Source organism: Dermacentor albipictus, chromosome 5, assembly GCF_038994185.2.
Source record: "Dermacentor albipictus isolate Rhodes 1998 colony chromosome 5, USDA_Dalb.pri_finalv2, whole genome shotgun sequence".
Classification (NCBI taxonomy): Eukaryota; Metazoa; Arthropoda; class Arachnida; order Ixodida; family Ixodidae; genus Dermacentor; species Dermacentor albipictus.
The window spans coordinates 26,125,176-26,138,437 of NC_091825.1; the positions used below are offsets into that span (position 1 = coordinate 26,125,176).

The 13,262-nt window shown below is 50.4% G+C and overlaps 1 protein-coding gene across 1 annotated transcript in view; it reads left to right on the plus strand.

The window, feature by feature from the left end:
* Window positions 1–13,262, plus strand: part of LOC135898225 (MIF4G domain-containing protein B-like) — a 139,860-nt gene that overhangs the window by 22,783 nt on the left and 103,815 nt on the right. The window contains exon 4 of the mRNA XM_065427069.2: window positions 3,185–3,199. Coding sequence (XP_065283141.1) covers window positions 3,185–3,199 — 15 coding nt within the window. The remainder of the gene's footprint in view (window positions 1–3,184; window positions 3,200–13,262) is intronic.

The following is a 13,262-nucleotide window of genomic DNA, read 5'->3' on the forward strand; positions in this document are numbered from 1 at the left end:
GTGTGAAGGAAGCAAGTAAATGCAGGGAAGATTACTGCGCCACTGACTGCTCGAGGCACCCTGTATGTATTCGCGGGCTTCATTAGAGCTCGGAAAAACACATATAACACGTATCGAGGAAAGCAAAGCTGTATGGGGAGTTTCTTACGTCATTCTACAATTTTCTCATTGACACTTTTCATCTCATTACGGCATTTGAAAAGTTCATTAAATTATTAAGACTAATTTTCTATTAGGCTGAATTAACAAAATAGTTTCAGTATCTCCAAGCAATGGCAAACAACATTACCTTTGTTCTGTCCAGCTAGGTGGTAATTGGGTATATTTAAACTCTGGGTAAAGTTAGATGGGACACCCTGTATACAGCATCACTGTAAAAAAATCCGAGGGCATCTGAACGCTTATGAGTTCTTGGCTTACAGAGTAATTGGCTTAGGGCCAATTACTCTGTAACCTTTGACGACTCGTTTACAAAAGCCGACGCGTTTCACCAGGAGGTCAGAAATCTGACGATTGCCGACGGCGCTCACAGCCATTGTTGTACTTTGAGCGTAGCCTGTTTTCGTGGTCACAGGTTCACCCAATAAAAAAGTTAGTTTTGTCATTCACAATTTCATACTGTCTTGTTGAGCTTCACTACTGCGTGACAAAAGCACAAGGCGGGTTCACTTCGATCCGCGAAGTCAGGCTGCCTTTCCCTACTGCCATAGAACCTAGCGGACACGCTCCCGAATAAGCCGCAGTGACTTTGACGTCACACCTTTCGTCACGCTGGGCTTGGCGATGGAAATTTCGGTCCAAGTAGCAAACAGTCATAGAGCAGGGTGCACAGGCTTGCTGTCTAGGAGGTGGTGGCTTACCCAGTGGATAAGACATTCGGGTTTTGAGCGTCCGTCCGTAAGTTCCAAGCACCCTACCACCAGCTTTTTTTCCTTGCGGATTTATTCTGTTCATTTTATCACATATATACTTTTTTATAGCGATTACCCAGACACAGTTACAACGCAAGCGAGTCGTTGAGCGGAACAGGAACGTACGGATCTCACGAGAACGGACCGCTCAGCTCGCGCGGCTATCGGAAACAAGAACGGGCACACAAGTAATGCGTGACCTAGGCCTGGGGCCAAAGGAAAGGGGACCCGAAAATACAGAAGTGCCTGTACCGGACGCAATTAGCAGACGGCTATGGGTGTGTCCGGTGCCAAGAAACATGAACCCTGAGTTCCACAAAGAGCGGCGGGCGGCGAGGGCCAAGGCGCTCATCGATGTCCATGCCAAAGACAGGGGTGCCGTGTTTGTAGACGCGGCAGTGTATCCACATGACAGAAAGGCATTCGCCGCTGCAGTCGTCAGGGCATCCACCGGAGCAACGCGAACAGCGGCGAGTGTGCGGACTCGAAGGGCGCATCCAGCCGAGGAGGTGGCCATTGCCCTGGCCAACGCCGACCCCGAGTGCGCGACTGTGCTCTGTGATTCTAGGACGGTAGTGCGAAATTACGCCAGAGCAAGGGTGTGTAGTGAAGCCGCGCGTGTGTTGCGTGCGGTCGATCTCGCGAGTGAAAATCAGTGTGTAGTGATAAAGTGGTTTCCGGTCCACATGGGCAGTGGTGTGTCTGATCGCGCCAACGCAAACCACAGCGAGATGGCGAACGCGGCGGCGCGAAGACTAACCAACCGTGCCGCTGCTACCGAGGTCGACCCGTCGTGGTGGTGGAAAACCAAAGACAAAACGACTTCCTACAACGAGATTGTGAAGTGGTACAGGCTAGAGCGAAGGACTATGCCGCCGCCTCATCCGGGCTTGACCCGTAAGGAAGGGGTTCTATATCGACAACTTTAAACGGGGTCGTTACTCATCCCGGTGCTGATGAGGCACGTGTGTCCAAGTGTTTATATAAGTGACCTGTGTTGTGTGTGCCAAAAAGAAAGAGCCACTGCAGCTCACATCCTTTGGGACTGTGCTAAAAATCCGCTCAAAGCTGCAACGATAGCAACGATCCCTCCGCGGCTCGAGGCCACAACAAGGTGATATGATCAGGATGTCCAAGCCCAGGCCGTCCAGCAGATCTCGGCAGCCCTCGAAAGGCAACGACCGAGCGTAACCGGAGGGAGGCTGCCACTCTAGAGGAGGCGCAGGCGCGGTCGACCAAAGGAATGAGTGCGGCCGCGGCCGAAGTAGAGGCGCCACGCGCCGCGAAGACGTCATGGCCGCGTCACGGTGACGCCTCCCTAACAGGGGAAGGCTAACTGTTCTGCAGGTATCCATAACAAAGTTTCTTCATGCACACAAGAGCGGCAATGCCCTCTCCCCTCGCGCAACATATGGCGCGATTTCAGGGCAGCAGGTGCTCCCTTTGGGCAGCTCCGCTCCGTCGAGGTGCGCTCGTAACGTGGCGTCGCCAACAATGGTGATTTAGGTGCCACATTTCCCTTGTCCAGAGGACAGATGACGGCTTTGGATGCCGTGCAGGAGGAGCCATCGATGCAATCGCATCGAAACTTTCTATGCTGGTCAAAATGCCCGACGTTTATGCGCCAAGCAACGCAAATGACGACATGGCTTACGCGTTCTGGTGATACCTTGATACCTCTTTCATGTTTTTCATTGGCAGAAGTTGTCCCCCCCGACACACAGATGCGCACGGTAGCGACACACCACCACTTTCTGGAGATCTGGTCTTCTATGGAAGTTTCGGTTCCAGTTGACATATACCTCTGCACTACTGCTTCCATGACCTACAGCTAGGTTTTATTGTCTCTCCGAAGTTAGACGCTAGTTAGGGCTTAGCCGCGTTGTAGCAGTGCTTCATCTGGTGCTCTCTTTTCCTTCTTTCTGTATGGTGGCACCTATGTACTATCCCGATTGCATATACTTTCAGAGCATCTTCCCTGCCTTTGTAACCGCGCCGTAAACATGATAGAAAGCTGTCATACTACACAGCGTCACTGCGAACGACACCGCGCGTGATAGTTGTCTCGCTGTGCAGTGGGGCCCTTTCGAGAAAATCCGACTGAGGCATATAATTTTGAGGAAAGATTGTGGTAGTTGCCTGAGGCAGATCTACAGTACTGAGTGTTGCTTGAATTGCCACCATTTTGCTTCTTGCACGGGTGGTGTGGCCTCCTCGGATGGATGCTGGGCTCCTTCTGGACGCTTTGGTCATCTTCGCCTCACGGAACGCAGCCATTAGAGTCCGCGGTGAGCAATCTCCTCTTTTTGTGGGTGCCGTGCGTCTCTCTCGTTTATGCACTGCACAGTGCTCTGAGTTTATAATAGTCGCAAAAGCAGCGCCTGCTCGTGCAACCAATTCTGGCTGCAGGTTAAAGCGCATGTTAAAGTGGTTCGCAGCAGAAATTATCGGTACCCGAGCGCGGAACTGTTGCTTTCTGGAAAACCTCACTCATACTCCTGCTCAAGATCGACTCTCAGTGCAGAGCATGCTAAGAGGTGTGCTATGACACATGCACATGCTCCGCGAGCGCAAGTTAGTGCGCAGTGGAATGTAGTAATGTGCTTCAGACTCTGTTATATTGCAGATACTTGGGTATAGTAAAACCTAGCTTGCAAAAATGCTCATAAATGTTTGTAATACATGCGGTTTCTTGCAGAGAAGTGTGTCACGTGGAAGTCAGCCATCATCAATAAAGTTCCTCACAAGCCTTGCCGATTGAATATCATGTTTGTCATATTCGCATTTTTTTATCGACTAAGCAGCGAAACTCCTTACGAAGACCCATTTGGGTAAATAAAACCTTTGCGTCAGCTTAAGAATCTAGTCACTACACGTACTATATTGCTGCGACGCAAAAAACTGGGTTTCTGTGGAGCTGTAGTTGTCACGATGCTTCCGCTCCAACGCCGCGACCACCTAAAAAAGGTTGAAAAGAACACAGTACCCTTCCACTCTGTGAAAAAGGATCACCAGCGAAGCTGTGTATGTGGGCCCCTAACGGGGAACTCAACCTCTGCGGCGGGTCGGCGCGGCATTGCACTATCTTCAGGATCGGCCCACGTGTGGGGAGTGCTTAACGCTTGGTTCACCTCCACCGCGAGTGGGCCCGGTATCACCCTATCTAGGGATGAACACACGTGTGGGCAGTGCTTAACCCCTGCTTCACTTCCGCCGCAGATCGGCCCGGCCTTGCACTGCCTTCCCGATCGGCCAACGTATGGGGAGTGCTTAACGCCTGCTTCACCTCCGTCGCGTGTCGGCACGGCATCGCACTTTCTTAGGGGTCGACTCACGTATGGGGAAGACTTAACGTCTGCTCACCTCTGCCTCGGGTCGGCCCGGCATCGCACTATCTCCGGAATCGGCCGACGTATGGGTAGTACTTAACGCATGCTTCACCTCTACCGTGGGTCGGGCCGGTATTACACTATATTCGAGACTGGCTAATGCGTGGGGAGTGCTTAACACCTGCTTCACGTCCGCCGCGGGTCGGCCCGGCATTGCACTATTTTAGGTATTGACCCACGTGTCGGTAGTGCTTAGGCCTGCTCCACCTCCGCCGCGGGTCGGCTCGGCATTGCACTATTTCCCGTATCGGCGCATGTATGGGGACTTTTTTGCTTACCACGTCAAAGACAGGAACATTTCATCGGATGGTAGACGTATACAGCTTCACTGTGAAACAACGTAGCGTGGAGCTAGCACATGGCACCATCTGTGTGCTTAAGTAGAAAGCGCGCCTCCATTTCTTTCGTTCGGGGCGTACGTAAGGGAAGCTAAAGCAGCTTCCTACGCCCATGCGCCGTAGAGATTGCCCATGCGCCAAGTCGAAATATGCGGCATGAAATTGTGGATTTGAGAGAAAACTGAAGAAGGAGAAGTTTCCTGGTTTAGTGTACGCCATTCCTTGCGTGAACTCTTCGTATGTTCACATCGCAAAAAGCGGAAACTTCGCGATGCGCCTCCAGCAGCGCCAAAGCAACGTCAAATGAAACGGGTGTCTTCGAGCGGGTTTTCTGAACCTTGTATTTCGTGAGCGCATGCTGTTAACTGAGTTCGGGCCCCTGTGATTGCCAGATCAAAGAAGCAAAACATGCGTCTGTATTTAAGTCGCTTCGTATTCAAACCATGAAGGACAATCTTAATCGAAACGATGGAAGTTTGCCAATTGCTAGTGCCAGGTGTCTCGGACACGTCATATGGTATGCTTAAGCGACCGTTTTATCGATTTTAGCGTCATTTGGTGAACAAGGCTCCTCTGTGGAAGCCGAAACGTTCAGCTTACTAAATCTTTCATGGTGGGTGCCTCATTTTATTTTCGCCATTTGCCTGCGCGCCCGCCGCCCATCTCTGGGTCAACGGAGCGAGAACTGGTTACATGTACTGCCGACAGGTATGGCGCACCCGGCCACACACTCTTGTCCTGATTCTAGCCGGCGTCGCTTCCTGGCAATAACGGCCACGCGGGTCGCATCTCCCGCGTTCGGGTAAAGTGTGATGGCGGCCGTTCATCGTGCACGTTGCGCGCATACGATGAATAATCTAGCAACCCCTTCAGCCACTGTGTGTACAAGTATGTATGCCAAATAGTGTATCACTAGCGAACGCATTGGTGAAAGTAATATTTAACACGTGTTGCGTACGTCTCAAAACACTTCCGACTGGATGAAGCTACAAGTTTGAGTGATACCTTTACCTACCTCAGTAAAACGAGCTGGATGGCTGGGTGTTTATTCCCGGTGTCTGTGTGCCGTCATGTAGCGGATTCTCTCCTTTGTTCTTAATGTTTTAATTGACCATTTTAAAGGGAAGCTATTAGTCTCTAGTTGGACGGGATCTTTCGTGGCGTACCCACCCAAAAAAAGAAACGACAGTTGGTAAAGAAGTTCTTGTTCCGGTTTCCGCGTAAAAGAATTATGTTTTTTCGCATGCTCGAATAAGATAAAATCCGATGCTATTATGTTTTCAAGTTCTGTGTAAGTTGTGCTTTGCGAGTTTTCTGACGCATTTTACCTTGAGGAATATCATTACTTCAATAACGCACTTGCTCTAGGCGAAGGGTCTCGCAGAATAAGGATGTGCACAGTAGTAACAGTTCCGCCACCTAGGAACCGCGGCCACAGAGAAAGACCTCAAACGGGAGCTGGAAAGTAGCTTTCTCTTTCAGTTTGCGCTTAACTGATTTATGGTTTCTCTTTATTTAAATAAGAAGTAGATGCTATCCTGTCTGCAGCTTGTGTGTAAGTCGTACTCGACTGATTTCCAGACCCAAATACCTTTTAAACTTTATTATAAATCAACAAGGCACTTGCGCTTGGTTGATTGAGGAATGAATGAGGATATATACTGCACTTGTGCTCGTGCGTGCATGACGTACATCGCTTGTGGTGGTGGTGCTTGTGTAACGCCGTCTAACGTCCGCACCAGCTTCGCTGTATACATCAGTTTTGACAGGGTGGAATGGTGGCGTTTTCTTTCTTCAAATAAGTGACAGGATATTTGTTTTACCAGTATGTGCATATTAAAAAGCTGATAATTCTGGTGGCCTAATTGTTTTCATGATTCTGTGAAATGCAAAAACACGTGGTGAAAAAATATTTTCAATGGTGATAATTAGGATGCACCTGGAGCGGATAAACTCCGTGAATTTCGACCGCTCGTGCATTTCCATCCTTTTCGCTGCATGTGCTTGTCTCTTTAGCCATAGCGAGTCAAATAGGAAGGCAAGTTCAATTGGTCGCGAGCTCTACAAATAACTAGAGCACCAGGAAAGCGAAGAGAAGTGGTAGAAAACCCCGTTTCGTATCAATCATGACATGCACCGGCCAAAATTAACAACGGGAGAGGGCAGTGGTACTCATTCGGCCGCCGATATTTCCAATAGGAAAATCTTTCTACGTGGCCGTCGAAAGTAAGAGCACTGCATTGTGCTTTGGGGCAACAGTTATCCTGCGTTCTGTTGCAGCCCGCTGAAGTAGGAGCTTTCCTTCACTCCAAAAGCCTGCGTCGTGCCCTCCGCTCAAATTGAATGTTACGTGCTGAGAAACGCCGAGAACGAGACTGTCTGCACTGTATTTACACGAGGATTTAAGACCGAGACCAAGGTGAAAATACGGTCGCACCGACAGCCCAAAGACACCTCATCGTTTTCTTTTCAGCATCTGGCGGTCGTATCTTGATAATATCGGCACGTGGACTTGTTTATTTGTTTTTGGTGAGCACTTTTCACCGCCTAACAAATGTTATCGTTCAGCGTGGCACGCGCCTACATGTGTCGAGAGTTTCTAGAATGCTATCGATGGTTCTATCCGCCTTCTGTTGTCGCCAAAACTTATGTAATCTCATTGCATGCATGCGCAACGCAAATGGTGTAGAACTTTCTGAAAGACCCGCGGGCACCAGCGATTACTGTGGAACGTTCGATGTCTTATGTATAAAAGCCGACGCGCCGGACCGGCACATCAAATTTAGACTATTGCCGACTGTGTTCACCACTATTGCTGTGCTTTGAGTGTAACTTGCTTTTGTGGGTGCAAGTTCGCCCAATAAAAGTTAACTTCGTCATTCACAGATTTGCCGCTGCATAATTCACCGTCACGTGAGATCTGGTGGAGGTGCTTTGCGTGCATGTACCGCACGCGCCCCAAAGCCGTGATCCAAGTCGAAAGACTGCACCAACGTCGCCAAGATCCAGCGAAGTAGCCGCATTCTGCTAGGACTGCCCTCGTCGCACGGACTTTTGCCTGAGACGACAAGGAAGATTGTCGCCAAGTCAATCACAATAGCAGCTCCTACCCCCCCCACCCCCCACCCCCCCCCCACCGTCATGCTGCAAATCCCAGCGAGCCACCGACCTTCCGTGGATCGTCAGTTGAAGACACGGATAACTGGTTGGAAACATTTGAAAGCGTCGCTGCATTCCACAATTGGAACTCCGACGACAAGCTCGGATTTGTGTACTTCGCCTTGAAAGACGCCGCCAGGAGGGGTTTGAGAACCGAGAATCAACCCTCCATACATGGGACCTGTTTCCCAACGGCTTCTTGGAGACGTTCACGAGTGTCCTGGACAAAGAGCGAGCCCAAGATCTATTAGAAATACCCATGCAGCTGCCGAATGAGAACATCGCGATCTTTACAGAGATGAGTCGCTTCTTCCGACACACCGGCGCAGACAGGTCGGAAAGAAAAATGTTCGCTTCCTGATGCGCGGTTTTAAGCAAGAGCTTCACACCGGATTGATGCGCAATCATCTGAATATTGTTGCCGAATTTACGTCCAAGGCCACAATTATTGAGAAGACACTCGATATGCGGACAACGCAATATGGCACCAACCGATCACCGCAAGCTACACCGACGTTCAAAGCGAGAGACCATCAGAGCGGTTATTCCCGAGGAACTGCAGAAGCTCTTTCCAAGGTCACAGCCTCAACTGGCCTACATCGCCGACATCGTCAAAATGCTTCAGCGATCGCTTGGAATTCCTGAGGTGCAACCACAATCACCGCAACCCCAGCCGGAAATGATGATAAGCCGCTGTCTCGTGCAATCAAGGTCTCCCTTCACGACCGCGCCAGAGCCCGGTAACGCCACAATTGCGCCGTCCACCACCGCTACCCCCAGCACGCCCACCCGTCGCGCAGCGCAGCTACACGATGAAGACGGAAATTTGGCGAGCACCCGGCAAACACCCGCTCTGCCGTTACTACAAAAAAGCCGGCCGTGTGTACCGCCGATGCCCATACTGCGACTTGGGACTGAGAGGGTTCGCTGTCGATGCGCCGCGTCCACATCTTAGGGAGCACCCGCGTGACATCGCCGATTCAGAGGAGTTCTCGACGACCATCCCGTTCGCCATCACCAGGCCGCTACCTGTCGCCGCAATGCGGACCATAAACTACTCGAACCCGGGGCCGGTTTGGGAGCCCAGATCCGGAATACTAAAGCAGCAACAGATGGAGGTGCGATTGCTGTTTGTAGAACTGACGAAGGTGGGCCATGATTCGACGCCAAGACGTAACCGCACCGCAAGGCAAAGAACCACCGTCCTGGACGTGCATCTCGACGGCCACGCAGTTACTGCCTTCATGGCACAGGAGCCTATTACTCCGTCATGAGTGAACTCACCACCGCTTAGTTGAAGAAAGTTAAGACTGCATGGGAAAGCCCTCAAAGTCAGACTGCTGGTGGACACCTCATAACTCCGACTGGAATCTGCACGACAAGAATTACCGTTCATGACCGGACTTATTCGCCACCTTCGTTATCCTTGAACAGGGCTCGCGACACGTAATTGTCGGCATGGTCTTCCCCAACCAACACGGCGCCAACGTCGACCTGAGGTCAAAGTCAATAACGCTGTCCACACACCAAGCGATACCAAGGGAAAGTCCTTCTACTCAGCGTTCCTTGAGTGTACTTGAGGACCAACTCGGCATCTCGCCTCGTTACAGCATTGTCATTTCCGTCGGCAGTGAAACATCCGCAGAAGTACAAGGCGTCATCGTGTGCGAGCAACGTCTATCGCTAGATCCTGAAACTTGCATCGGAAGAGGGATCGCTCAACTCCATGGAGCGAAAGCAAAAGTGATGCTCACAAACTTCAGCCAGGAGATCAAGCACATCAACAAGGGTACGGTGATTGCATACATCGAGGAAATTGAATAAAACCGGGGATGCATTTATCCTCTTAGATTATGTCCCATCAACCCAATGACTATGGTTCCCGAACCAGAATTCGACATAAATCTAGGTCTCTCCGTGTGTGAGCCGGAACAGCTTAGAAGTCTTCTCCCGCGATACAATGACGGCTTTTCGAAGTCATCGAGGGTTCCACAAACACTAGTTGCAAAGCATCGCGTAATAACCGTAGGATACGCTCGACCACTCTGCCAGAGCCCTTAGGGAGTTTCGACGCGAGAACGTGAAGCTATAGGGCAGCAAGTTGACGAAATGTGGCGTGACGACATCATCCAGCCGTCGAAAAGCCCGTGGGCATCTCCTGTAGTATCGGTGAAGAAAAAGGACGGTACCCTACGGTTCTGCGTCGATTATCGTCGGCTGAACAAGTTCACGAAGCAGGACGTAACCCCCACTCCCAGATTCACGACGCATTGGATCGCCTCTGAAACACTAAATACTTCTCGTCTGGCTACTGGCAAATAGAAGTCGACGAGAGAGAGCGCGAAAAGACCGCCTTCATCACGCCAGACGGCCTCTGTGAGTTCAAGGTCATGCCATTCGGACAGTGCTTGAGCGCCTGCAGCATTCCAGCACGTCGTGGACATGGTCTTAGCAGGACTGAAGCCGCAAACTTCTCTTGTTTACTTGGATGGTGCCTTCGTCGCAGAAAATTTGGACCATTGCCTTAGGGGGCCTACGTCAGTACTAGCGGCCATCAAGTCATCAGGGCTCGCTGTAAAGCCGGAAAAGTGTTGCTTAGCTTAAGGTGAGCTTCTGTTCCTGGGCCATGTAATCAGCCAATCTGCGAGTATACCCCGACCAGCAAAAGAAAGCTGCCACCGCAAAGTTCCAGCAGCCCATCGACAAGAACGCATTGCGAATATTCCTTGGCATGCCTACTAAAGGCGCTTTGTCAAGGACTTCTCACGCATTGCTGAACCGCTGACAGATATAACTATATGTGATGTCGAGTTCAAGTGGGAAACGTCGCAGGCCTGCGCATTTCAAAAACTCAAACGGCCATGCAATCGCCGCCGGTACTTGCGCACTTCCGCGAAGACACCGATACAGAAATCCACACTGACGCCAGTAGCCTAGGCCTCTGTGCCGTCCTAGACCAGAGTTAGGACAGACTTGAAGGGGTGATAGCCTACGCTGACCGGATGCTGTCAAAAGCGGAAGGCAGTTATTCTATGATCCTAAAGAATGCCTCGCCATCGTTTGGGCTACAGCGACATTCCGCCCGTACCTATATGACAGGCTGTTCAAAGTCGTCAGCGACTATCTAGCGTTGTGTTAGGTAGCGAATTTAAAGGGCCCTTCAGCACTCCTATCGCTGTGAAGCCTCAGACTGCAAGAATATGACATAACTGTAGTCTGGAAATCTGGACGAAAATATTCTGGTGCAGATTGCCTATCACACGCCCCCATTGACCCGCCACCGCAAGATAACGAGGATGACGACACCTACCTTTGAATAAAATAGCGTGGAACACTTCGCTGAACAGCAACGAGCACACCAGGAGCTAAAACCCTCATCGAGTATTTGAAAGGAAACACCGACATTGTCCATAGGGCATTTAAGCGAGAGTTGCCTTCGTTTTCTCCGAAAAACAACCTACTCGTAGAGAACTTCTCACCAGTCCGCTCTAACTACCTTCTTGTTCCCTCAGCGCAGCCTCAAGAAGTACCGCACGCCCTACATGACAATCGGACCGCTAGACATCTTGGATTCTCCCGGACGCTATTGAGGACACTGGCAAGGTATTGACATGTCGTATTGACAATCGACATGTCGACTGGCCGCGCTTGACCACTGACGTCGCCCTTTACGTCAAGACATACCGAGAGTGTCAGCGACGCAAGACACACCGACAGGATACACCAGCAGGATTACTACAGCCTATCGAGCCTCCTTGTCAACCATTTCAGCAGATCGGCATCGATTGGTTGGGATCATTTCCGACGTCAACATTTGGAAAGTATTGGGTCGTCGTGGCGACGGACTACGTCACCCTCTTCGCTGATGAAAGCTCTTCAGAAAGGTAGCACAATCGAATTGGCAACATTTTTTTGTCGAGAACATACTGCTGGGACTTGACGCCCCAGAAGTCTTCATCACCGACGAAGGAATGGCCTTTACAGTGGTGCTCACCCAAGCCATTCTGCAATCAGTCAGACATACCACAAAAGGAGAAGTGCCTAACACCCGCAGGCGAATGGTCTTATGGAGCGCCTAAATAAGGCCCTGGCCGACATGCTAGCAATGTATGCCGACGTCTACCACAAGACTTGGGTTGTTGTACGTCACGTTAGCATAATACACGGTGGTGCAAGAATGAACACAGATCACGCCGTTCAACTGGTTTACTGCAGGTACGCGACAACGGCTCTCGACACCATGCTGCCGCACATCTCCGACGAAGCAAATATCGGCGTTGCCACCTATCTCCAGCGCGGTGAAGAAGCCAGACAGGTCGCCTGCATGTGGTTGAAGAAGCAGCAGGGGACCGACAGCCGACGCTACAAGCTTCTACGACGCTACGTCGTGTACCCACCCGGCAACCGTCTTTGGGTTCGGACCCGAATGCTGCGACGAGGACTTAGCGTGAAGCCTTTAAGCCGCCATTTCGGACCTTACAAGATCATTTGACGCATTGGCGCACTCGACTATGAGGTCGTACCGGACTACATTTCGCTATCACAGCGGTGCCGCTCACGACCTGAAATAATCCACGTTGTGCGACTGAGGCCTTTCTACCAGCTCAAATGAACAGTTGGACTTGCGTAGCTTACTTTTGGACTTTCTTCTTTGTAATGCGTTACTTTGGACATTTTTCTTGATAAGTGGCCTTTTGTATTTCGCTCATCTGTTATATTTATAGCATCGCGACCATACTTATTGAGAGGGGAGCACTGAGACGTCGACATGTCTATCTCTTTCGGATGAACGCTTTTTACCGTCTATCAAATGTTATCGCTCAGCGTGGGATGCGCAAGCATGTATCGGAAGTTTGTGGACTGTTATCGATAATTCTATCCCCTGTCCGTTGTCAACGAACCATGCATATTTTCATTGCATGCATGCGCGACGCGAATGGGCGTGGAACTTTTTGGAATACTTTTTAGACCTTTTGGAAAGTAAAGTGGATGAAAAGACAACTTTCTGCGGGTGGGAACCAAACCCACAACACCTCGCATTTCGCGTGAGTTCTGTTTCCACCTGCGGCAAGTTGTTTTTTCATCCACTTTAATTTGCTATAATTTGTCGTTTCCTTATTTCACTTATTAGGCACAAGTAATTTTCGCTATGTTGTTCATGGTGTGAGTGTTTGTTGGCTTGTTATTGATATGACTTATAAGAAATCGGGCCCCTCGGTTAACCCCCTTTCTTCTCGTTTATTACCTGGCATCACGTAATTTTGGCCAGACCATGTTTAATTACCAACCATGCCGACATGGATATTGAGGGAACGGGAAAATCAAAAGCTATGCGATGGTGCACACGTAGCTACCGTCAAATCACGTGGGAAAGGGTGTCACGTGACCTCACGTAAATTTCGGTGACCCATGCGTAAATCCCAACCACACTGACTCGGATATCAAACGATCGGCCTTCGAAAAAG